Here is a 26,415-nt window from a genome sequence, read left to right on the forward strand (position 1 = left end):
TCGGGCCTGGGACGGAAGCTGCTGGAGTAAGGAGCCTGCCTGTGGGTAAGGGAGAGCCCAGGCTGAGGAGGGACTGGTGCAGGCTAATGACCCAGCACTTCCCCCCACTCTGTATTTGGTGTCTGAAGTGGGCCATTAACTGTCAGCAGGCAGGTGTATGTTACAGATTGTTCTATTGATCCATAAACCCTGTTGAGTCATGGATACAATCCAGCAGAAGCTCTACAACCTCATTCCTCATGAACCCACCCCAGAGACTTTCTATATGCGCGCCCCACGATACGCAGTCATTCTATGACACTTCATCAGAGAAGCAGATCACATCATGCATGACAAGGGGAGAACCTACTTCAATAAAGAAAAAGAAGCTGCTGACTGCAGATCCTTAGTTATCACCTACCACCTTCCATTAATATGCAGCATGTTAGTGAGCTGTAGGAATCACACCCCAGTAGAGCACATTATCCCATCTCGTGCCCTAAGACAGTACCCAGAGATATAGTGTTCTGCTGGTATGTATCCTCTGTCCTCTCAACATCAGGTTTGAAATATTGCGTCTCCCTGGAGCAAATGACACAGCTTGGAGCAACTTGAAACCTATGAAAGATTGCTCAGAACTTAGCCCTGGTCTACACTAGGGAGCTATTTCGAAATACCTCCCCTTATTTCAAAATAACAAGTGGAGCATCCATACTACCAAGCCCATTATTCTGAAATAAGGGGCTGGTTATTTCAAAATAACTCCTGCTTTCCATTAGGAATAACGCTTATTTTGAAATAGCAGTATTGTCGACGCTCTACTGCTGCATTTTTTAAATAACTACTTCCCAGAATCATTCAAAGAAATTACTCCCCAGGGCTTGGGGCTCTAAATCGAGGTAGCATGTCCACATTAAGGGAGCCTGCCTCGGACTAATTTTGAGGCTTCCCTGTAGCGTGAACACGCTATTTCAAAATAGTTATTTTGGGAGTTATTTCAAAATAAGTCATTTCAAAATATTTTTTTAATGTAGACGTGCCCTTAGTCTTTTACTGTGTTCCATGCAGTTAATAGTGTCAATTTTCAGGCCAGACCTTAAAAACTGCAGCTCTGATGTCTGTGTGGATGTTAGAGCCAGGATTGTAAAAGCAGGAATGTGTGCTTGCATCTTTATACTACATATCCTTCCTTACCCTCCTCCAGAGCTGTGTAGCATTTTCTGGTGTCTTCTATCTCAAAGTTAACTGCATTTTCATTGTGTGCCAAGTGTACAATAGGCCAAGTACTTTGGGACGAAAGATGCAGTATAAAGGTAAACTAGTATTACAGTATGCTCTGCGTCACTTGGATGCAATATATTTGGATGTATTCCAAAGAACTGATAGAGCCTAATTTCAGTGAGTGGTAAAGGCTGCTGATTAAGTGGGATGGGTTAGATAAATGTAGATAGTGCCAAAGTGCTTAATCGTGATTAATCAGGTGTTAAATAGGTGTGGAATTCTAAGATCTCATCTTTTTAGTACAGTAAAACTCCAATAGTCCGGCATCCAATAGTCTGGCTCTCCTGATAGTCCGGCATCAAAATGGCAAGAGCCTAGTGAGCGAGCTTCGGCAAAAAAAGAGTCACAAGGTAACAGCGGCAGCAGCTGAACTGAGCAAAAAGGGTAAAAAAGGCTTTAAAAAAACTAAAACATTACAGTACACTGTATATGGTGTATACAATAAAAAGGGTTAAGAACACTTCATATACAGTATATAATGTATACAGTATATACATATAACCAGTTTATAGTACCTCCTGATAGTCCGGCATATTTGATAATCCGGCACCACCTAGGTCCCATAGGTTCCGGATTATCAGAAGTCTACTGTACATAAATATCTAAATAAAAATTAATGGGTGTATTTTCTTTTGTTCTGAGGAGGCCTTGGTCAAAGATACCTGTATTCATGTGGTGTCTAACCAAGTAGTTCCAGGCCGTGGAATTTACATATTCTAGCTGCAGGGGGGGTTCCACACCAGCAGAGCTTTCAAATTCTGGAAATTGAAGCTCTTTCTTTGCACAATTTCTTTTAAAATGCTAGGAAATAGAAAGAAATAGTGAGTGAGAGAGGGGGAGGGAGGGAGGAATGAATGAATTGATTGATTAATTAATTAATTAATTAAAGTGAGGTTCAATCCTGACATAGAAAAATGACCTTTTGGAGTTCTACATTCATTGCCTCTTTCTACTTTCCAACTCAGATTTTCTCATCTTGCATGTAAAGATTTATTTTTCATTTCATTTCATTTATTTTTCATTTCCCTATCTGCCAAATTGTCCTTAAACTCTTAACAGTCAAACTGAATTGTTACCATTTGATGCATCATTCCCAATAGCAAAGGTTCTCATAGCCCCATTATGGCTTTAGCTATATTTATGCAACTGTATGGTCTTCATATTACGCCCTCAGTGAGGCCTGTCCCAACCCATGTAAGGTTGCACTAACATCTTTCTGCTGTTGATGGTAGTGCAAAAGATAGAAACAATCCAGCTTCAGTCTGAGTCCGTGATAAATGTGTGTGTTTGGCACCTAGAAAAAACATTCCATTTTCTGTATATATTGTGAAAAATTCACACTGATGGTTAAGACACTCTGTGCTTTGTGAAGCTTGCCATTCTTTCATATTTTCAGATATTGCAGGGAATTTCAATAATCACACTCTTTTTAAAAATAAACCCTGCCCTTTTTTGTGCTTTTTCTAGTGTCCTTGACTTGGTTACGTAGTTTCTTTCTGTCTTCTAATCTGGTGACATCTGTTTGTCCTCCTTGATAAAAAACCAAGTTTTCTGGACACTAATCAGTTCCATTCATCATTCTCCTGCTCACTCCAGGCAGCCATGATATTTGTGCACATACAGAATCTTGACACACATTTCAAATCTGATCAGATTGTGATCACCAGATCCTTGACACTTACCAGCATTTGCAGATGCAATAGCTTTTCAATCCCAGCAGCACGGAGATCCAAGCTGGTATCTGTGTCTAGATGTGATGTCATCATCCACTTAGTAGAATAGAGGCATCATGGCACTAGTATTCTGCTGCAATGTGGCATAGTGTGTGATGATGGGAAATCTCTGTGGGGAAGAGAATCCTATACACCCACACATTTAGTTTATTTTCTTTAATTATTTGCATTATTCAGGTCCCCAAGATGAGGTTATGAGATGCTCAGGCAGGAGATATAATACACAGAGGGGATGCAGGAAGGAAATCATCCTAGTGGGATGTGGGAGTAGTAACACAGAAAAGCTTTCATTTGTAGGCATTTTTCTTGCACTTTTCCAGTCCTTCTGTGCTTTGAATGCCTCTTAAAGCAGTCCAAGATATCAGCAGATGAACAGTTTGCATTCCATGCCTGTTTGACAAAAATGCTAGAACCCTTTAAAACTGTTTAGCGGCCCCTTAGATTTCCTTCAGTTCCTTGCTTGTGTTAATATATTTGTCTCCTTTCTCTGAGGTAGAATTCAGATTTGTTTTTTGCAGTGCTCTCTGCTGCAGTTAAACACAATGGGATGAAACCAATAAAGCTCTTTTTAAAGCAGGGAGTCTTTCAAGATACTCTTCTGTTGGAGTAAATCTTCTATGGCTTTGAATCTGTTTTAGATCCCAGCAATACTGGTTAAGGATCTCTTTTGTTACTATACCTTGTGTGCCTCTCGTATAGAGGATGTTATTTCGGATTTAAACTAGACACTGAGAATATAGAAAAAGGCAAAACAACACCAATAAAAGGTAACACTGCCTAAGAATAATTTAGAGCAATATCTTTGTTCCAAGTAATTTTTTCCAGACTACACAGTCTGTGACTACTTCATTATTTGTATTTGATTTATTTAAGTGATTTTCTTTTTTCTAAATGTGATCTTATTTTTCATAACTTGAATTTGTATCACTGCATATTTGGCCCTCAGAAATCTTGATTTGTTCAACATCAATGACTGGGGAAAGAATAAAGATTTCCATATCAGAAAATAAGAACAACATTTATGATGCAGAGATACAGCAGCAACTGCTAAGTTAGTAATTGACACCCTAGAAATCTGGTGTAAATGACTGTGAGGGATACCATGCCTTCACATCATTATTTTAATGGGTACACAAGACCTCCACAAGTCCCCATCTGGAAGTACTTCTAAAAGAGGGGTTTTTTTTAATCCCTTTGGAAATTACAGAAAATAACTGAATATAAAGCTTTCATGTTTATGGCTAAAATCTAACCTCCATAAAATGAAATCATTCCCACAAGCCACTTCTAGCTCCAACTCTTGCTGTTTTCTTTGGGCTTTATGCTCAGTTATGCTGACAGAGCAGTGTGAAGTAGCCCTAACGTAAATGAGAATCAGACCCTTTATGTCTGGGAGACAATTAAACCTAGGCCAGTAAGGGAGTCATCACCTTCTAGCAATGGCTAAATACCTGCTGGCAGTTGGACTTAAAGGAATGAGAGGATGATGTTGCCAAGCAACACAGCAAAGCTCAGTCAAGTTCCCATGAAGCATTGTCAGTTAATGTATATTTTTGGATCAGATTCCGTCTGCTGTGAGGGGCAGAGGGCTGGGTACCACAAAACAGAAATTAATTTGAGGTTCTTTCTCTTTAATTACCAAGTAAAGATGCTGTGTGACACTAGATAATGAATCATTTTCATCAGCTGGGACAGTCACAAGAGAAATCCCAGGCCAAATTGTATAGCTCCATCTTTTTCTCTATCACACTTCTCCCCTCACCAGCATGTATAACATAAAACCAGTCCATGACTCCAGCCTTGCCACCATGTCTGTGATGTTGCATTACAAAGCACCAGGGTACCAGGGGATGGGCAAAATCAGGCCCAGCAATCAGATCCAGCCTGCAAAGCATTTCTCTCTGGCCCACCCAGCTGATTAACAAAGCTGTGCATATTTATAGCAGGTAGTGTGTGTTCAGCTGCTCCTCCTCCCGCCTTGCTCCAGTATTTTCAATTGAATTTCAAAAAAGCCTATTTCAAAATTTGGTGCATCTACACAACACCAAAGTTAGAAATAATGCACTATTTCAAGACATCCCTTACCCCTCGTGGAATGAAGGTTACCAGAATTCCAAAATAGTACACCCATTATTTTGAAAAATATTTCAAAATAACGGGCAGCTTGTGAAAATGTGGGGTAGATATTTTGGGATACAGGCAGTCCCCGGGTTACATCAATCCGACTTACGTCGGATCCCTAGTTACAAACGGGGGGGGGGGCGCAGCTAGTGCGGGGTGCCTCCCCCACTGTCGCTGCCTCCTCCCCACCAGACCAGGGAGATGCAGAGCTAGCGCCCCCCCCCCCAGCAGACCAGGGAGACGCGGAGCGGCTTTTCTCGCCGCAGAGGACACGGGTCTGCTGGGGGGAACAAGACACCAGCCAAAAGGGGGCACCCCAGAGCGGAAAAATTAATTTCCTAGGGAACAGCAGGAGCAGCAGGCAGTGAGACTCATTGTGTTACAGTCCCCACCTTGGGAGCAACAGCTTTTTCCCTCTTCAGCACTAGAGCTGCAAGTATCTTGTTAGCGTCGCGTGAAATTAACAAGTCCCTTCCAGCCTGGCAGAGGTGAAGCTGAAAAATTAACCAGTGGTGTGGGTGGGCAAGAATGGGGAGGAGCAGGACAGAAGGGAAAAGGGGATAAGCCCCAACCCCACACCCTGGCTGGAGCAGAGCAGGATAAGCCCCGAGGGGATGGGTCTGGTTCCAAAGTGGGTGAGTGGACAATGAGGACCCACCTGAGGCTAAACTCCTGTTCCCAACACAGAATTTTTCTTTAAAATTAATCCTGTGGATAAATTCACACACACACTTCACAGGAAGGGATTTCCATTTTCTGCTCAGCAGAATACAACAACAGCTTTGATTGTATCAATATTTCACTGTGCTCTCCAATGACTATTGATTACACTTAATACCCATTTCACTGAACCATCTGTAGCAAATTCTATTTGGAACAGTAATATGCATTGAATAAACTTTTTTTAGTTATAAAAAACAAAGATTCTGACTATTAAATGAATAACTGGGATCTTTCAGGTACCCCAAAAGGAAGATTTGGATATAGCATGAAACACTGAAACTTATGATCAATTTTTAATTAAATTATCAACCAAAAAAACCTTCATATCAAAACAGTATGTGTTTTTCTTATAATAAGGAAGTTGTATGAGAATCAGGGTCTTTTCCACCTAACTCCAGCTCCCCATCCCCCCCAAAATATGTACCAGTTCCGACTTACATACAAATTCAACTTAAGAACAAACCTACAGTCCCTACCTTGTACGTAACCCGGGGACTGCCTGTACTTCTGATATCCAGAGATAGCCATGCAGTGTAGATGTACCCAGACTGTCTCGTTGATACTCACACAATCTCTTTGTCTCTCTTTGTAGCTCCCAGCTCCTCCCCTTCTGCCTGAGGCTCCACCCCTTCTCGGGGGCCCAGAGCCAGCCCACGAGCATGTACCAAAATTCGTGAAGTGCCCCCCCTCCCCCATGAAAATTATTGTCCACCCTGATCTATACAGTGCACGCCATTACTTAAGGGATATATCACAAAAGCTTCCCAATGAAAACACAGAAAGAGGAAAGGATATTTGTGTGAAGAGGGAAGGATCTTAAAGATGTATAAAGGTGATGGCTAGGCAAGGCTGCATGCTGACAACGAGATTGTTCCCTTTTTGTTTTCCCTACCAGGTGATTCATTGGAACTCACCAAAGAAGCTGCGTGTGAAAAACAAGCATGTGGAGTTTTTCCGCAACCTCTACCTGACATTCCTAGAGTACGATGGGAACCTGCTAAGACGGGAGCTCTTTGGCTGCCCCAGCGAGGCAGATGTCAACAGTGAAAATGTAAGTGGGAAGCCAAAGGGTTCTTTTAACACAGAGGCAATGCAGATGATGGAAGGCTGGTTTGTGGTTAAAAATCTAGGCTGGATCTCAGGAAATAAAGATGCCGTTCCCTGCTTTACCAATAACATTGTGACTGAGCTGGGGTAAATCATTTAATCTCTCACTTTCTCTGCTCTCGTTTCTGTCTGTAGAATGGGGGGGTGATAATCCTGCCTTTCTCCCACTCTTTGGCTGCTTTTTCTGTTGAGGGTAGGATTGTCAAAAGTCCCTCAGAGATTTAGGAGCACATGTTAAAAACACTAAATGAATGGGACTGGGGCGCCAAACTACATTCAGCACTTTTGACAATCCCAATGTTAGTGCTAACATCTCTGGGGGCAGGGACTGTCTCTTATGATGTGCTTGAATAGTTACCAGGAGAGTGAGCCCCTAACATCAGGTGGGGCCACTTGGTGTTTTTGTAGTGTAAATTATGAAGAAGGAGTGAAAGCATCAAGAATGCTGTGTCTGAAAGTCAAAAATCTGCCTTTTACGTGTATACTGCACGGTAAACAATGAGCTAACCCATGAACGTACAATTGTGTTGTGAGGGTTCTGTCACAATTCAGGGTAACTACACCTGCTCCCTTCTGTGCTCCAGCAAGGGCACCACTCTAGGTTTCCAAACCATTATCTCTCTTTGGTAAGGCCCATCTCTTGCTCCTTCCTGACCAAGGTTTTTTCAGTCTGCACAGCTCCCTGACTTTACTGTGAGTTCCTTTACTGTGAGTGCTTAAACAACCCTGCTTTGCTTTCTCCTCAGCACTTATAAACAACATCATTTCCCAGAGATGTAAGGTATCACACAGCTCTTTCTAAGCGAGAACATTTATTCTTAAAGCAAAACTAGTACAGCGAAGACTTACTGAAAATAATAATCGAGCCTATGTGCATGCTAATAAGTTTTACCAGAGATCATCCCAATTCCAACAAAAGCTCTGCTAGTCCCTCAAGCCCTGCCAATTCTTTTTCCTGTGTTTATAAGTTCCTAATCGCCTTGACTCATCACCCTTTACACTGCCTGGGTCTCTGATCTGGTCCTCATGCAACAAATTATCAGTAGTCAAAGGTCCCCTCCTCAGGGCAAAGCTTCAGAAGGCTTCTTTCATAACTGGAGAGATTACATTTGCATACTCATCCCCTTAGAGATTTCCTATAAAAGCCACAAAGTTCATTCTTGTCTGGCACATTGTTTCAAATAACCTGTGTGGCTGCTCATACCTCCCAGGGTCTTCCCTCCCCTGGAGTTGTTATACACAATCCCACAATAAAGCATAACTATTTGATTTTTAATACAATGAACTCCCAAGATTCTTAAACTTAATTCAGTAAAATTTGTCCAGGATATTCAAAGAAAACACCATGTCATCAGTGATTTTCTTTATAGCCATGGTCCATATCCCTTCCTTTTCCCTGCAAACTCCAGTAGCTGCATTCTGAACAGCATCACAAAATGTGTATCTGTATCCTCACACAAATCCAAAGAAATGAGCCATGGATATCTGCATCCACATCCATGGATGTGGATGCAAAACAAATATCTGTGAATTTGCAAGGTTCTACTTACAAGCCACATCTGCCAGATGAAGTGATTCCTTTTGAATACTGTAAGGACTTCGATGTACAAGAGATGTGGGTGTTGTATCAATTTTTTTTAAAATGAAGGAAGCTTTTACATATAAATAGATATGTGAGCTTTCGGTGCAATGCAGCCAGAAAGTTCTAGCCAGATATCAATTTCAGCTACACAATTTGGAAAGATAAATGCAAAAAGCAGCACTTTGAGGGTTTTTTTAAGAAAAGGACAGTGGATCTTCTAAAATACTTGAGATACTCTATATGAGAGTCGGTAAAGCAAAAACAGTGCTGCTTGCACATTACTACCCAAGGGACTAGAAGCAAATGTAAGTATTTTTAAGACCTGAGAGAATTTCCATTCGTGGGTAAGTCAGCCATAGGACATGCCACCAGTAGTTTCTCAACTGCTGCACTTCTAGATGTTTATATGGTATAGCAAAGGCCTGGCTGTAACACAGAATTATATCTCATCTGCATTTGCAATCAAATAAAGTGGTGAGAAATGGATAAATAGTGGTGCAGAGAGACTGGAACAGAGAAGAGAAGAAACAGCAAAAGCAAAAATAGATGTGGAGGGGAAAGGTCAAATCAGAAGAGGAAAAACCTTTTCAAGAGACTTTTAGAAAACAAACTGAGCTGAAAAATGTTAAAAGGTCACTAAAAGGCTGAAGAACAGAGGCATCAAAATATCAAAGGAAAAGTGAAGTATATAAGAAGGAAGAGAGAGCTAAAAAACAAGAGGCATATAACAAGATGCATATTTTATATAGACAATTTATCAGATGCAGCATCTTGAATCTCTCTGATTTAATGGTATCTGATTTTATAAAGGTCATGTGACATGGCAAAGCAAGCATGTACATCACATGTGCCTTTTGATGCTGCTCCTGGGACTCGCACAGCCCATGTGGTTCAGTATGGTATTATCCCAGCATGATTCACACCCCCTTGTCATGTTTTATTGCTTAAATAAGACAAGGAGATGGAATTAAGCTGAGATGATGATACTGCTAGTAGATTAGAAGGCTTTATGTGCAGCCAGGTGCTTGTCATTGTATCTCCCTGTCCTCTGTAATACCTTGGCAAACTGATTTATTTCAGATATTGTGTTGGTAGAGTGCAGAGAAAATGTACGTTTTGGGTGCTGAAACTGGCAATTCAGAAAGCTTAAAACTGCACATTTTACTGAGCTTGTAGGTGGTATATAGATACTGCTAGGTGTCTAAGTACAAACATATGCCATAAGACTCTTCTGTTTCATGATTAGAGAGAACTAGATGATCACTAATCCCCTCAGCCCTACTTGTGATCATTTACAAGAGCAGTGGCTGGCGTATCTGTGACAATCTGGTTTTCTCAGATGCCATTCTTAAGACCCCACAATCCCCCTGGCACCTGCATCTTGCCTTACCCCCTGCAGATTCGTACAGTACTGTAATTTAATACTTGTAATAGTGATGTATTTAGAATGCGACTTGTAACCAATGTATCTTGTTTGGAATGCAAGTATATGTAAAATATATAATTAAGATCAATAGTTTATAGTATGGGCCTGATTCCCAGTTGCACTATGCACCCTTTACAGCTTCTGACAGTGTGAAGATCATAAAGATGGCCTTTTAAAAGGGTGTAATTACATTTATTCCCACTGTAAGGCCCCTTTACACTGCCAGAGAGATATAAGGGGCTCAGTTTAAATGATAATCTGCTCCTATATCTCTGTTTACGTGCAGGCAAAGGAACACTTATTTTCCTCTTTTTTAAGTGTTGATTAAAAGACCTAGGGTACCACACAAAGAAGTGAGTAACTCCAAATGTGACTCAGGAACCCTGTGTTTAGGAGTCTTTTCTAATAGCAATGGCACTTTATCTGCACCAAATAGCAGGGATGTTATGAGGATGGAGTTTCAAGCAGTTTAAGCCCCACTGTAGTTTAGAACCTGTGAACATGAAGGGGAGAAGGCCAACAGGACATACCATGCAGGTTCATCATTATGGCTGGGAACTGGAACCTAGAATACCAGCCCCAAAGCCAGAAGTAAAACTATTGGTAAGGATACTAGAGACTGAGAACCACTGGCTTAGGCCTCTCTGATTATTTTATTGCACTGAGAAAAAATGATAAGCATCTGTATATGCTACTAATGTATGAGCCGCCTTTCCATTTATAGTTTCCGTGCTGTCACTCTGCTGCCAGTTGCAAACAGAGCTGGTACATTTTTGATTGAAATCACACAACACATGTGGTGACAGCTTTCATTTCCTTTCAGTGCAGCTCAAAATGTGACTATGGTGCTCATAGCATTTGGGCCCTATGAACAGGTTAGTCCATATCCTAACATCAGTAGATGTTTGAGTGGGTTGGTTTTGGTTGCGGGGCTAAAGGAGGCATTTGCCCTGGGGCTTGGCGGTGCAAAAGGGCTTGGGACTTCTGACCACCAGCCCTTTAAATCTCAGCTCGAGTGCCTGCATGGCATACTCTTGGCAGATCTAAGGGGCTGCCTAGGAAGAAGGAGGCCGTGGCACACTCCAGAAGGTGCTGAGGACTGACTGTTTCTGACCTATGCCTTTTGCCCAAGGCCCCGCCCCTTCCGTGAGTGCCGGCCCCCTCCCCCCACCTTGCCCAGCAAGTCTTCTGGCTCCCCCGGTTATGGTCTTCTATCTTTAAAACCAGCCCACCTAACATGGCAACCATAGCAAAGGGAACCCTGTGAAGTTACCATCCCCATGTTCATTGGCAAATATCAGTTGTCAGCTTAGTATGCAACAAGAGGGGAAGGCTTAACGTTCTTGAATTAAATCAGAATAAAATCATCCCAGCTTGCAGGGGAAAGCTGTTTCAGCTCTGAGAAGTGCACAGATGGTGATCATTTTCCAAGAAAGAAAAGCAAAATCCTGGCTTGTTAGGCTTTGCAGCTGAGATGGTAGAAATGTTCATTGATAGTTGCTGCTGCATCACCATGATTACAAGTTCCTGGATGAAAATGCTTCAGTTGGAATATACAGTCATTGCCTTGGTCCACTGTTCTTCCTCTTATTCCTTCAACACACAGAAATGAAGAGATTTGCTTGAATCAAAGGACCTTCCATTTCCCTTACAGTGCGCATTACAGCGCAGCAAATAGCGTTTGAGGGTCTGGCCCAGCTCCCACAATGGGCATAAAGGCGGCACGACACTGTAATAGAAGAGAAGGCTGCAGGGCAGAAATGAGGCAAATTATCAGAGCTCCTTACCATGGCTATAGCGCAAGAGCTGGAGGATCATTGGAAGGAGCTGACCATACTGTGCTTGCAGGAGAGTCAGTGCCATCAGTCATGGGCACTAAAATTAAAATCAGAGTGAGCCTGTGTGCTTATTTGTGACATATCATTTCCCTGCCCTTCATGCAACACGTGGATGGGAAGATCTGCGCCTAAGCATAGTGGAAAGGTTTCCATTTTATTTCGCTGGGCTTTGCATCAGGCTGTTAGTCACTCTGTCCCACTTGTTTCATGCTCATTTCCACTTCTTCCTGTGCCCCGCGCTCTTTTTTTTATTGAAAGGAGCAAGTTTTCAGGGAAATCCATGAAGACAAAGCTCACAATAATCTCTGAGTTATGAGTTTTCTCTTGCTTATGTTTATGTCCAGCATTTCATACTAAAGAACCTACTTTAAAGCCTCGAATACTTGAGCAGTATGGTTAGTGTCCTCATATGACTCCATAGCTCAGGCTATAATAGCCACTCTGAGACTGATTTTGACGCACAGATACAAACACTCCACCTTTACGCTGTTCCATACAAGCTCCTTTCTGCAGACAGTTTTTTACAAGGAATTCCTGCAGAATGGGATTTTTTTTTTTTAAAGTTTGAAAGTCAATGGGACAACGCATATTTATGAGACTTGGGTCCTGATCCAAAACCCCTCAAGATTCATGAGAAGACTCCCTTTGCTTGAAAAGGGCCTTGTCCAAAGCCCAATGAAAATAATTTCCCCAAAAATAAAATTAAAAAACAACAAAGTCGTTCTTTTTCAAACTGTTTTCTTTTTGGACCATCACAACAGCAACAGACTGCATGTAAACCACTCTAATGAGGCCTTGCTGAGAAGGGACTGTTCTTACTAAGTTGGAGATGTAAAGATTTTAACTAGTAGTGATGATCTCTGCATGCATTGTTATAATTTCTATGAAAACTGATGACTATTGCAAGCTGTGCCCCACCTAATGTTAGCTTTCTTTTTAAATTAAAACTTGTCTAGAAATACATTAGAAAGAGAGCTTTGAAGCCAGACAGAAGGGTCCAAATCTTAAATCAGATGGATGCAGAAAAAACCCCACCTCTATAGCACTCCAGCATAGGAACAAGTATCTGCTCTAATGGAAAGACTGAAGTGTAGAATTTGTCGTGATGGAGTTTCCCCCCATAAATCGTTAAGTTATTTGAGGTGGGAAATGCTGGTTTTCTCCAGCTATAGCCTTCTCTGTTCATTGGTCATAGTCATTATTTATTTATTTATTTATTTGTTTTATTTATTGATAGGGTTGGTACAGTCACCTCTGATTAAGCTTGCCCAGCATTTCCCTTTGTAAAGCCCTGGTTTTGGTAGCGTCTAACTTTGCCAAACTTTAACTGTTTGGACTGAAATTTTCCATGCCAGGTGTCTGTCTCATACTGATACTTTTAGAAAATGCAGCCAATAGAATTCAGCCATTTCTGAAAGAAGACTGGGGGGAAAAAATATTGTTTTGTCCATGGAGGCCTGGAGACTTTTTCTTTGAGACACCCTGCATGGGAGTAGGGACTTGGAATATGGCCAGTGGCTAGTCTTTGCCTCAGAGATGTGCCCTTTACTGTCTACATGAGAATCAGTTCAAACTTGGCCACATTATCAGCCTTTGAAAAAGATCACATTTTCACACAGTTGGTAGAGATTTGCCAGAATTTAACAAGTAAAATCCCTGGTGTTTCTTTTTGGTGTGCTGGAGTTTCTCACAGGTCCTAGCCTTGTCCAGACTGTGCATGTGCTATCCCCACAGAGCAACTGAGCATACTCTAGCCTAGGGCTACAATCACAACTGTAATTGTTGCTTCTACATACTCCAGGCTGGGGTGGGGCCACGCACTGGGAAATGACAGCAGGGAGCCTAAAGGAGAGAGAGGCAGGGAAATCAAGAAAAGTGAGGAAGGAAGTTGTGCTGGTTGGGCAAGATGACCGGGACTAGGGACCAGTGGGGGGAAATAAAGTGGGGGAGAGAAGACACAATTGATGGAGAGCCCAAGATGTGGGGAGAGAATTAGGACTGAGCAAAGAGACTGGAACAAAGGTTTGAGAAGAGAGTGGTGAAACAAATGAGATTGGATGAGAAGACTAGGGAGGGATATTGGGGCCAGAACAGTGTTCCCTCTAAGGTGTGCAGCAGCCCACCTTCCATGCAGGGAGCTGACTGACAGGCTGGGGCCAATTAATCACCTGTGAAGCTGTACTGCTGCCACTTTAGAAGGAATACTGGACTAGAAGCCCCTGTGTGCGAAGGAGGGAAGAGACAAATTGCAAGAACCAGGAGATTAAACCTGGGACTTGCTGACCAAGGAGACTGGGGACAAATTGGAGCAGGAGAGTGGGGACTAGGGAAAAATGAGAGGGAAAGATTAGGGCTTGGACTGCAAGCCCAGAGAGGGAGAGTGGGAGTGTCTGGCCAAGGAGATGGAGACTGATACGAGAGAAGCCTGAGGAATGGAGATTGGGATTGAGTAGGTAAGGATAATGGGACTAGGGAAAAGAATCAGAGATGAGGAAGTAAAAGAAACTGGTGGCAGGGAAATAGCAGAGCAGTCAAGCTTGTGTGGAATGGACAAGGGAGTCTGTATCCCCTAGAGCTCACTCCTCTCCTGAGCCTGGAGTGGAACCCCATATTCCTGAGTCTCACCCAGAGACGGACTGGCCTGGCAGGATACCGGGAATTTCCCAGTGGGCTGTCGTCCGGTGGGCCGTTGTGTCCGCATGCCATTGCCCCTCATTCCGAGTGGCTCTGCGTCCGCACTATATGCAGCATGCAGAGCCTGACCCACTACCTGCACCACATGCCGGATGTGATGCAAGGGGTGGGGCTTGAGGGGCACACAAGGGTGATGTCATAGGGAGGGCTATTCTCAACCCATTTCCTGGGCCTATTTTGATTGCCAGTACGCTCCTGGTATCACCCTTGGCCTGCTGTCACCAAATAGCTGTGAAATCCACTGGCAAAGTATCTGTCTCCTCCCCTTCCAGTGCTGGTCCACATGAAAGAGGGCAACTTACTGTTAATGCATTACTCCACCCTCCTCTGTACTAGGGCTTTATTTCAAAATAACCCCCCTTAGGTCAAATTAATAAGCGGAGCATCCACACTACCAGGACTGTTATTTCAAAATAACAAACCACTTATTTTGAAATCTGTACTCCTGCTTTTCTCCAGGAATAATGCTAATTTTGAAATAGCAGTAGCGTGGACTCTCCGGTGCTGTTATTTTATAATAACTATTCCCCAGAGTAATTCATACTAATTATTCCCCAGTGCTTGCTGGAGCTCTGAGTCGAGGTAGCACATCCACATTAAGGGAGCCTGCCTTGGACTAATTTTGAGGCCTCCCCATAGTGAGGACACACTATTTTGATTTTATTAAATCGGGAGTTAAGTCGATTTAAGTAATTTCGAAATAGTTTCCTACTGTAGACATGCCCTCCATTAGCCCAAGTGGCAGAGGTCTGTGCCATGGTTCTAAAGGTTCCAGCCATGTAGAGGAGCCCCGTGAGTGTCAATATGATACCAATCTGTGTGTGTCAATATGATACCAGCTGATGGAATTTTGGTGGGGAGGAGGCAATTCAGTTTGGTTTTAGGACGTTATATTCAAAAGCACTTACTGTGTTATGCTGTGGTTAAGGTTGCCTGTGCCTTTTGTGCATGTGCATTATGATACAGTCTCTAATGTCACAATCACACAGGCTGTGTCTACACTGGCCACATAACCTGTAATAGCTACGGAAATGAGAGAAGTCAGAATAGGGAAATGCACGGGGAATTTAAATAAACATGGCCACCGCTTTTTTCCTACTTGTAAGTAGGAATAAGAGATCCTCCGGAATAGGGCTTTATTCCGGAGGATCGCGCCAGTCTGGACGCTCTTTTCCGGCTTTTCCCCAAGCCGGAAAAAAGCGGCAGCCATGTTTATTTAAATCCCGCGGGGGATATTTAAATCCCCCGTGCATTTCCCTATTCTGACTTCTCTCATTTCCATAGCTATTACAGGTTATGTGGCCAGTGTAGACACAGCCATACTGTTTTCCCAAAGGCCCTCAATCTAAGCATAAGCTGAGGAACTCCAGGTGGCTCCAGGAAACAAAAGGAGAGCACATGGTAGCAATGAGACAATTATTAGCATAATAAGTTGCAGTTATAGCTCTCCATCAGCAGTTACAGCTCTCCATTGTTCCTACCTTTACTTGTTACTCCCAGCCACCCCATTCATCTCTCCCAAGGGAGAGACATGATGACAGAATCTGAATTCTGTTATAAGGGAGGTAATGGTAGTGAAAGCACTGTATGGTGGTAAAAATCGTGGTTTCCTTTCTGCACTAGAGCTCCCATCATCGCTTCCAGGGGTGGAGCTGCGCAAGCTAGCAATGGCAGCAGCATTAACCAGCTGCAGAAGAGGGGGCATTTTTGGTCAGAGTGTAGTGCCCCATCATGACTACAGAGAAGATGGTTCTGGATTGACTGCGGGCTAGGCTATGGCCTTGTCTCCTGCAGGCCAGAATGGCTGCCCTGGGAAGGGGAACGCTGCCTACTTCTTATACAGTATAATGATTCCTGACGTTGCTGCTCAGAGTGTGGACCGTCATCCTTGTCCTTATCGCAGCTCAGCTTCACTGAAGTTATAATTTGGCCCAGTGTGTAGATACAAAATTTGTGATGGTGTAGGAGGAATAAAGGTTTAATTGACGTGGGATTAGACTGGCATTATCACTAATCAGTAGAGCAGCCAGAAATGCATTATGCAGATTATCACAAACAAGGGCAAGTAAATGCTTTCACCATCCCACACCATCATCTTTTCTGTTTATGCTGCATTACAGAGAGCAGTTAATGTAGACATTTTTTAAGCACTAAACATTATGGGTCAAGTTGTCTATGGGTGTAAATTGGTGCAGTTACATTGATGAAGCTGCACCACTTAAGGTTGGCAGACAGTTTGACCCTGTGCTAATATTATTTGTCCTCTCTTGCCAACTGCAAAGCCTTTGCACTATCAATCTTAACTGTACATGTTTTAGAAAGACTATGCAGTTAAGGGCTAGATCCAAGGTCAGTTCCCTGCTCTACCACAAATGTTCTATGTGACTTTAGGCAAGTACTTTAGTCTCCCCTTGTCTCGCTTCCCCATCTGTAAAATGGGGATAATTACACTGCCCTCGCTCAGAGCTGTGTTGTAAGGTTGAATGCACTAGCAATTGTGAGGTGCTCAGATTCTGTGGTAAGGGGAGATCATATAAGCACCTAAAACAGATGGAGAGAAAATGCATTCTTAATACATTTCTAAACATGAATTACAGTTACATGTTTGTGTTATTTTAAACCTTGTGAACCAGGTTATATACCATTAGGAAAAGTGGTTTTCCTCCTCCCCACTATGATACAGCAGATGTTTCTAGCCAGATTGGTTATGAAATAGCAGAGTTTAAAATATCACTAATCCCATATGGAATACAGGCAGTCCTAGATATTGGACCAGGTAACATTTGGGAGGAAATCTCACGTATTTTTGAAGGAAGTAAATATTTTTGTGGTCTGTTCATCTAAGAAAAAAAAACTCTTTGAAGCTGCTCAGAGATTTGAAATGTTAGAGTCTTAAGAAAATGAATTAGTGGAAGAAGTATGGCAGAGGGGTGCAGTAAATTCCAATCCCACCCTTTATTACACAGATAGTAAGCAGCATAAATATATAGACAACTAGTTCTGGAATTATGGGGATTTATGGTAGAATTCAGTGAACTGCTTAAAAGATACTATCTGGGTTGTGTATGCCTGTCAGTCCAGCCCTGCCTCAAAGGCTACTTTCCCTGAGCTGAAGTCAGCTCACATGCCACAGCTGGCTGCCCAGAGAAGTAATTTAGCAAATGCATTTTATTTTTGGGTCTGTCTGTCTCTTTGTTTTGCGTCTTGCATCTCACACTCCCTCCGCTCTCTGCCATTTTCATTTCTGAGCCATGTAACATGCAGACTCTAATGAAAGCTCTTGCTGCCTCCAACCACAGATTCTCTCCAGAGAATAGCTACTATACACAGGGTGAAAAAAACATGGCTTTTAAACTGTAGAATTCTTCCCTAGAGGTAGTGTGCCCTACATGGTCAGTGGCCAGTAGCAAAAGATCTTGTCGGGAAGGAGAATATCATGTTAATCAGATATTCCCAATGGGAAACACATGCTATCATTCTAAGGGAAAACAAAATATGCTATAATAAGCTTATTTTTATATGTATAATGGAGATGAGAGTTTTTTTCCAACAAGCAGATATTAAGATAATCATTTTGGTGATGCACTGTGTTCAATGACGGGCTCTTTGTGTGTATATATATATCAGTATTCCCATTTTAGCCTGTTCTTTTTATGGATCTATAACATGGCTGCAAATTTTCAACCAGCCTGTAAATTCTCAGCCTGTAAATATTGAATATACACAGTGTAGATATGGATAAGATTGTGTCATTTGAGAAACAATATAACAAAAATATTTTAGAGAACTACCAAAGAGGCAAAATTAAGGTTAGACAATTTCCTGGCCTGGCCTGGTGGGTGGGTGGGTGGGTGGGGGTGTGTGTGTGTGTGTGTGTGTGTGTGTGTGTGTGTGTGTGTGTGTGTATATATATATAATAAAATAACACAGAGATAAATATCTTAAACATTAACCAATCAAACATTATCATCTGTAACACAGTGTGTTAAAGGCCTCTCTAGAAAAAGAAAGTACCAATTTGTGTGAGACATTAGTCACAAAGAGAAGCAATGACTTGTAGCAAGGTGTCACACACACAGTGTGTGTCAGAGCTGAGAATTTTAACCCAGAACTCCTGAATCCTAGTTCAGCACCTTCACCACAAGATATTCATAAATGGCTGAATTCAACCCAGGAGATTCTGTCTGTGGTTGCTTTGCCTCAAATTTGAATTCCCGTGGCTTCTAAGAGTTTAGACTCATCTCTTCGAAGGACACTGTCCATTTGAATTTGTTTTAAATGGACTGATGGGGCATCCATTAAGCATCATCATCTGTATTTTGTTTGCATCTTCAAAATAAAAAAGGTAAGACTTCTTTCTGCTCTCCTTCTGGGTTTTATAAGTCTTTTGGGTAGGCTCAAGACGATACTACCAACTTCATGAGACACTCAGATGCTACAGTATTGACAAGCTACAGGAGTTCCTACTCCGACTCCTATAATCCTCATGGTACGAGGAGTAAGGAAAATCAGAGAAAGAGTGCTGTATGTCGAAATAAGTATTTTGTTGATGCTCCCAATTTCAAAATAAGCTATGCAATTGATGTAGCTCAAATTGTATAGCTTATTTTGATTTATGCCCTGCTATGTAGACACACCCTTTTTAGTCTGGATTGTCCTGCTGCTTGTCACCAGTAAATCCAGTCTAACGGAGACAGGGAAAGAGCATTTGTGTAACTTCCACTTCTCTCCCCAAGAAGTGCATGAGAGAGATAGCAATGAAAGGTATTTAGAAGCCTAACGCACATTGATTTCAGTGGGAATTAGGTGTCTAGAATACTTTAGAGGATCTAGGCCAGAATTTTGGAACGTGCACAAAATAAAAAGTCCGAACAGAGACTTTCCCCTCCACTCTAATCTTTTTCTGCTATGTATTCCTTGGTTTTGCTTATAACACCGGTAGGTAGAAAATGCAATTTTCAGCTTGACATTGTCTCCTTAATACTTGTTTTAATTAATTTTTAACACACTGTAGTTATTAGCTATTTGTTATAAAGTGCTAATAGTCTGGACTTCCTGAAAAGACAGCCTCCATTGGATAGATAGGATGGGATGTGGACTCCCCATTTATTTTTCTTTTTTCAGCTTTTGTCATTGGCGGTTGTCAGAAAAGATGGGTATTTGTGCTGGAATATCACTAAGCCACCTTTAAGGGGCTGGTTTTCTTTGCTCAGTTACTTGGCTTTGGAAGATGTCTGTAGAGTTGTGGTGTGCCTGGGGACTTGTGTAGTAATTTCATTTTTAAAAATGAAACGTCAATTAAAATAGGTTAGATCAGAGAGGAACCTGATAGGCTAACAAGCTTTCTGAACATATCCCATGAGCAACTTTTTACTGATTGTGCACTGAATAGGTGGAGGAAGGTGCTTGACTTTTACCTCATAATGGGCTTGATCCTGTATGGTGCTGAGCAATCTGGCTGTGAGCCGGTGAAGAACTTATTCACGTGTTTACCTGTAAGCATGTGAGAGTCCCACAGATTTTAGTGGTATGGGTCACATTCTTAAAATTATGTTTCTGTGCAAATGAAGTGGTTTGCTGGATCAAGGCCAGAGGTCTCAGCATGTTACAGGATTGAGCCCAATACATGGGACATTTCTATATATCAGGTCATATGTTACTGCTTTCCTGGTTGTATGTTAACTGTAATTACAGCATATAAGCACATTTCTTGCAGATTCTAAGTACTATTAACATGAGGTGTCAAATTGTGGCCATACCTATGTGAATGACCTAGCAGGGAAGAAAGGATTCAGGGGATGCCTTTGATTCCTTCCTCTACGGTACCAAAGCTGGAGCCAGCCAATTTTGGCTATTGACACTGGGGAGAAGAAAGGAGAGCCTCTGGAACTATTGGCATTGCTAACTGATTCAGAGGAACCATGTCTGGGTAGAGCAGAAACAAGGATATGTCTGCCCTCTGTGCTCTGGGAAGGGCAGGAGGAAGAGCATGAAAGTTCTAATACTCACTGTGCTCCACACCAGGATCTTTGGTGATTGTATGAGTTTCACAGTCATAGCACTTGGAAGCATAAGCTGCTGTTTCTTCCTCAGCACTCAACAGAGCCCACGGCTATAATTTAGCTCAAAATGTTATTCTGTAACTCATAATTAAGTCTTTATATCCTTTTAGTGCGGAATCCTAAAGAAATATGATGGACACCTATAACTCATTTTTCTGTAAATGGGTGACAGGGGAGGGATCACGTGAGGATTACCTGTTGTGTTCCCTCCCTCTGAGGCATCTGGTATTGGCCATTATCGGCAGGCAGAATACTGGACTAGATGAACCATTGGTCTGACCCAATATGGCCATTCTTGTGTTCTTAAAAGCAGCTATGCAATTGCAAACTTACAGCCTAGTCATTTGTAAAATAAAGCAAGATCCTTAGTTATCTGTAGGAAATACTCGGTAACTATTTCTTTTAATCATTTAAACTTTAGGCTGATCAAGGGCCCTAATAGGGGAATATGAACATTTTTTATGAGGGAGGAAAAGAAAAACAAATTGAAGATATTCCATCTAGTCACGCTGCCAAAATGTTGGGATTTTTAATTCAAAGATTATTTGTGTTTGAAGAAAATGAAGTGAATGAGCCTGTGCTGCACGGTGGTTTATAAAGTAAAATGGATAAAACACCAACAAAACACACAAGAATTTCTCATTTATTTTGAGGCAGAACTAACTTAGACTTCCATGGCAATTTTGCCTGAGTAAAGGCTGCACAATTTGGATTATAATCTTTCTTAACGTATTTTCATTTGAAGCATATTTTCAGAGATCAGTGATGGATTTAGGGTCTGATCCAAAGCCCAGTGAAATCAAGGGAAATCTTTTCACTGAGTTCATTGGGCTTTCGATCACGTTGCAAAGGCAAATTATCCAGGAGACGATTGAAGAGTAATATACGAAAAGGTACCACTAATTATTCCGTCAGGCAGCAAAAGGAAACATGCAGCTCTGTGCTTCATCACTGATGACAACAATTATGTTTACATCTCTGAAAACAGCATATTTGCTGCTGCCATCGAGTCAACACAGGCGACCTCTGACATTTAAAAATCCACTTCGTGAAAATAATGATGCTTTTAAAAATATTCTTAACTGCCTAAAAAACAATTTTCTTTTTTTTTAAATAAATGCTTGTAAGCCATTCATCACTAGAGCATATCCTCTCTAAGGTGACTTGCACTTTGGGCTAATTTGTATAGAAAAATCTTATAAAAAGTAATAAAGGATGATAGCCTTGTTAGAGTTTTTTTTTTTAGATTATTCTATGTTAATTTATTAGGTATGTCTACAGAGCAGCATTATTTCAAAATAACTAACATTATACTGAAATAACAAAGAGCATGTCTTCACTGCAAAACATTATTCGAAATAATGGCGAGTTAGAGGACTTCTTCCTCCAACTCCTGTAACCCTCATTTCACAAGAAATAAGGGAAGTCAAAGGAAGAGTGCTCTTCCTTTGACTTCCTGCTGTGTAGACAGCACCAAAGGACGAATTAAACTATTTTGACTAAATCTACGCAATTGTTGTAGCTCAAGTTATGTAGCTTAATTCGACTTTTGCCCTGCTGTGTAGACGTGCCCTTAGAGAATTATAGCACTTTTATAGGGTAGTTTATAAAAGATATAAAAAGACATTGTTCTTTATTAAATTCTAGGGTTCTTAAAAGTAATTCCCATAGAGCCCTATTTAATTTCTATGGGAGCCTAAAGGTTTCAGCCTTATTAAATTCTGTAGGTCTCCTCCAGAAAGGCTAAGTGCTTGTATTTCTCTTTCAATGAACACTGTTAAAATATTCAATCCGGTTGTTTGGGTTTTTTTAAAGAATTTGATACAGGAGTGCAGTTGGGCTAGATCATGGTGGCTTGGCAGACTTTTCTGTTCCAAAAGCTGATCGTTCTCTCCTCTGCCTCCCTATCCCCCCACCATTTAAGCATCCATTGTGAAAAATAACTACTGATTTGTTATGTTTTTGTTTTTAAGTGCCCATCTTGACCTTGAAAGGGCCTGATTTTCACAGAGTGCTAAGCCTGTGACTTCTGAAAATCAGGATCCTTTAAAGTATTTCAGGTTAGGCACCTCAAATCAGTAGTCCCATTTCAAAATGTAGGCATGTGTCTTTAACTATTGTAGTTGCAAAGAAGATATTAATATGTAAACCTAATGTAGTTCAGAGCAGCGATGTTTACCTGTGTCTACAGACGGTCTAAATTACTAGCTCTGAGAGAGATGTGAATTGCCTTATTCATCTCATCACAGTGATAACTCTGAAACCTAATGATAATTTATAAATGGTAAGTTTTCAGAATGGAGAAAGGTAACTAATGGTGTCCCCCAAGGGTCTGTCCTGGGGCCAATCCTATTCAACTTATTTTTAAATGATCTGGAGAAAAGGGTAAACAGTGAGGTGGCAAAATTTGCAGATGATACCAAACTGCTCAAGATAGTCAAGACCAAAGCAGACTGTGAAGAGCTTCAAAAAGATTTCACCAAACTAAGTGATTGGGCAACAAAATGACAAATAAAATTTAATGTTGATAACTGTAAAGTAATGCACATTGGAAAAAAATAATCCCAACTATACATATAATATGATGGGGACTAATTTAGCTACAACTAATCAAGAGAGAGATATTGGAGTCATTGTGTATGAAGAGAATGTTAGGAATTATTTAAAAAGGGGTAGAGAATAAGACAGAGAATTCTTATTGTCTCTCTATAAAACCATGATACACCCACATCTTGAATACTGCATACAGATATGGTTGCCTCTTCTCAAAAAAGATATATTGGCATTGGAAAAATTTCAGAAAAGGGCAACAAAAAAGATTAGGGGTTTGGAACAAATCCCATATGAAGAGAGATTAAAAAGACTTGGACTTTTCATCTTAGAAAAGAGGAGACTAACGGGGGATAGGATAAAGGTCTATAAAATCGTGACTGGTGTAGAAAAAGTAAATAAGGAAAAGTTATTTACTTATTCCCACAAAAAAAGAACTAGGGGTCAGCAAATGAAATTAATAGGCAGCCGTTTTAAACCAAATAAAAGGAAGTTTTTCTTCACTCAGCGCACAGTCAGCATATGGAACTCCTTGCCAGAGGATGTTGTGAAGAGTAGGACTTTATCAGAGTTCAAAAAAGGAGCTAGATAGATTCATGGAGGTTAGGTCAATCAATGGCTATTAGCCAGGATGGGTAGAAATGGTGTCCTTAGCCTTTGTTTCTCTGGAGGTGGGTGACAGGGGAGGGATCACATGATGATTACCTATTGTGTTTACTCCCTCTGGGGCATCTGGCATTGGCCACTGTTGGCAGACAGGATACCAGGCTAGATGGACCTTTGGTCTGACCCAGTATGGCTGTTCTTATGTTCTTAATTAAAATGCCTGTGTTGTTGGCTGTTTCACTGCTGGTCAAAAAATCCAGAAAGGCAAGGGATAGTCATACTATACATTTCTGCCCAATCTAATGTAAGTGGCTTTCTTTTGACCCCTTGTTCTATGACTCAAGTAGATGACATTTGGGAGAAAACCACAACTTTTTTTTTACCCTCCATTCAATCTGTGATTCAGTAGTGCCAAGACTGGAGCCCCAGAATTTATTATTCCCCATGCTTTGCAATAGGAAATATGCCCAGTGTTTATCCCCGGTGTTTGCTTACAGCTTCAGAAGCAGCTGTCCGAGCTGGATGAGGATGACCTGTGCTACGAATTCCGTCGGGAGCGCTTCACCGTCCATCGCACTCATCTGTATTTTCTACATTATGAGTACGAACCTGCCTCAGACAACACTGATGTAACACTGGTGGCCCAGCTCTCCATGGACAGGTAGGGAAAGCCCCTTTTATTCTGTCAGAAACTCTCCTACTAACTCAACGAAGTTTCCCAGAGTTTCAGCACTGCCATGTATTAGAGACGTTTTAATTGGGAGAATAGGGGAGTAACACTCTAGAACAAAGAAAAGTGCAAGCATCCCCTGTTGAACTAGGCCAAGAACTGAGATGCATTGGCAGAGCTTCATGACAAGCTGAGGTTTGGAATAGCTGTGGTTACTACAACTCAGGACTACAGGAGCACAGTTTATGTGCTCTGATTTGTAACAGCCTATAAAAGTTAGGAGAACTGTGTGTGGGGTGTTGCCACAGTAGGAGAGCTAATTTCCTGACAAGCCAGTACATAGGACTTGTCTCAATCTACATTACATCTTATTTATATTTTTTCAATTTGTTTCCCGAACAGAAAGCTCAAATACTGGACTGTCTGGTTCAAAACCTGACACCTGGCAACCCTACTCCCCACCTTGATGATACTTGACCTAAGTCAGTCTCCCTTTTCCTGCAGTCCGAATCTGCATCCGCGCCCTGCTCTTGCTGCTTTCACAATGTGTTACTAGAGGGGAAAAGCTCTGCTTTTAATATGAACAGGCAACCAATGCTGCATTAAGTAGAGCACATACAAAACACAATATGACACATGTACAACACCTCTTTTGCTCCAGCAGAAGGTCAGGGAGGGCCAAAGGAATTCAGATTGACAAAACATTTGCAGACTAGTATAAAAATAAGTAGTTTCTAATGAACGTGGAACCAATTAGCCACCGTCTCAGCATTATATGCTGCACTTTCAGCTATGATTTGCCATGCTCACCAGAGCTACATGTATCGATTTTTAATTTAAGACACATTTCTTAAGTGTTTGCAAACCTTTGAGTAGAAAAAAAAAAAAGCTCTGAGTGAATGCCACAATAAATTAGTAAAGCTGGGATGCGTGTGTTTTCCCTCCAGAATTTAACTCCAAAGAATGAGCTGCAATTCTGCCGTTTCACTGGCAATGATGCAAAGTCTGATCATCTGTTCTGGATCCTCACAGGGACACACACATTATTCATAGACAGAGATGCATGGTTTTATTCAGAAGAACATCTCTTCCAATGCAGTGCAGGAAAAATCCTTCCATGCTTCATTGGTGTGTTATAATGTATTGATTTGAGTTGGAAATACTGTCTTTCAGCGAAAATCAATAAATAATATCTTACCAAAGAAGCATTTAGCTATTTTATTTTTGCCTCATGTCTTTCAATTGCTGCCTTTTTTATCTTCTTTAGCTGCTTTTATTAAGCTCCTCTATAGCAGTTAAAGAGATTTGTGAATAGTGCCTTAGATAGAGACGGACATGTACATAAATGATACGCTATATAGTATACACCTGCATTATTCCTTCAAACTATTGTAAGAAGAAAAAGGAACTCAAATCATCAGCTATCAGTGTCTCCAGACCTAGTCCCACTGGGGCTAAGATTGACATGATTTCAGTGATAAGTTTACGGATATTTGTCATGCAGGCTGGGGGGGTGAGGGAAAAGGGGAGCAGAGATACATATTAGAATCCAAAATAGATGGCTACTGCAGGAGGCACATTCATTGGTGTTTGCTATTTGCTCTCTGTTCTCTTTCAGACTGATGTGTTCTCTTCTGGACATTGTTTGACTAGCTATGCAAGTGTTACTTAGAAATGTACCTTTGCTTTCTAAGGCACTGTCTGTCCTTAGCATTCAGGTGTAGTTGTGACAGAGCAAGCCTGAAGTGAGCACAAATAAACCCACAGTTGGCAGCAGTTGAATGTATTGCTGCTTGAAATCAAAGAATCATAGGGTTGGAAGAGACCTTAGGCGGTCATCGAGTCCCACCCCCATCAGAATTAAGAGGGAGTCAAATAGCAAAAGCATTCCTAAAGGGGAAGCTGATCACAAAGAAACAAACAAGAAGAATTATTGTACAGGTCGTCCTCACTATAAGTCCAAGATATGATCCAAAAAACTTGGACTTTTAGCGAAACAACTTAAAATGGGGAATTTTTTTCCCACAGTTGACTTCCATTTGC

General features: G+C 41.4%; 1 protein-coding gene across 7 annotated transcripts in view; it reads left to right on the forward strand.

The window, feature by feature from the left end:
- Nucleotides 1-26,415, forward strand: part of LARGE1 (LARGE xylosyl- and glucuronyltransferase 1) — a 499,616-nt gene that overhangs the window by 434,063 nt on the left and 39,138 nt on the right. For all 7 annotated transcript variants that reach the window (XM_025178894.3, XM_025178889.3, XM_089781534.1 and 4 more), the window contains 2 exons: nucleotides 6,733-6,888; nucleotides 24,200-24,363. In XM_025178894.3, coding sequence (XP_025034679.1) covers nucleotides 6,733-6,888; nucleotides 24,200-24,363 — 320 coding nt within the window. The remainder of the gene's footprint in view (nucleotides 1-6,732; nucleotides 6,889-24,199; nucleotides 24,364-26,415) is intronic.

The sequence above is a fragment of the Pelodiscus sinensis genome, chromosome 1, assembly GCF_052426305.1.
Source record: "Pelodiscus sinensis isolate ZL-2025 chromosome 1, ASM5242630v1, whole genome shotgun sequence".
Lineage (NCBI taxonomy): Eukaryota > Metazoa > Chordata > Testudines > Trionychidae > Pelodiscus > Pelodiscus sinensis.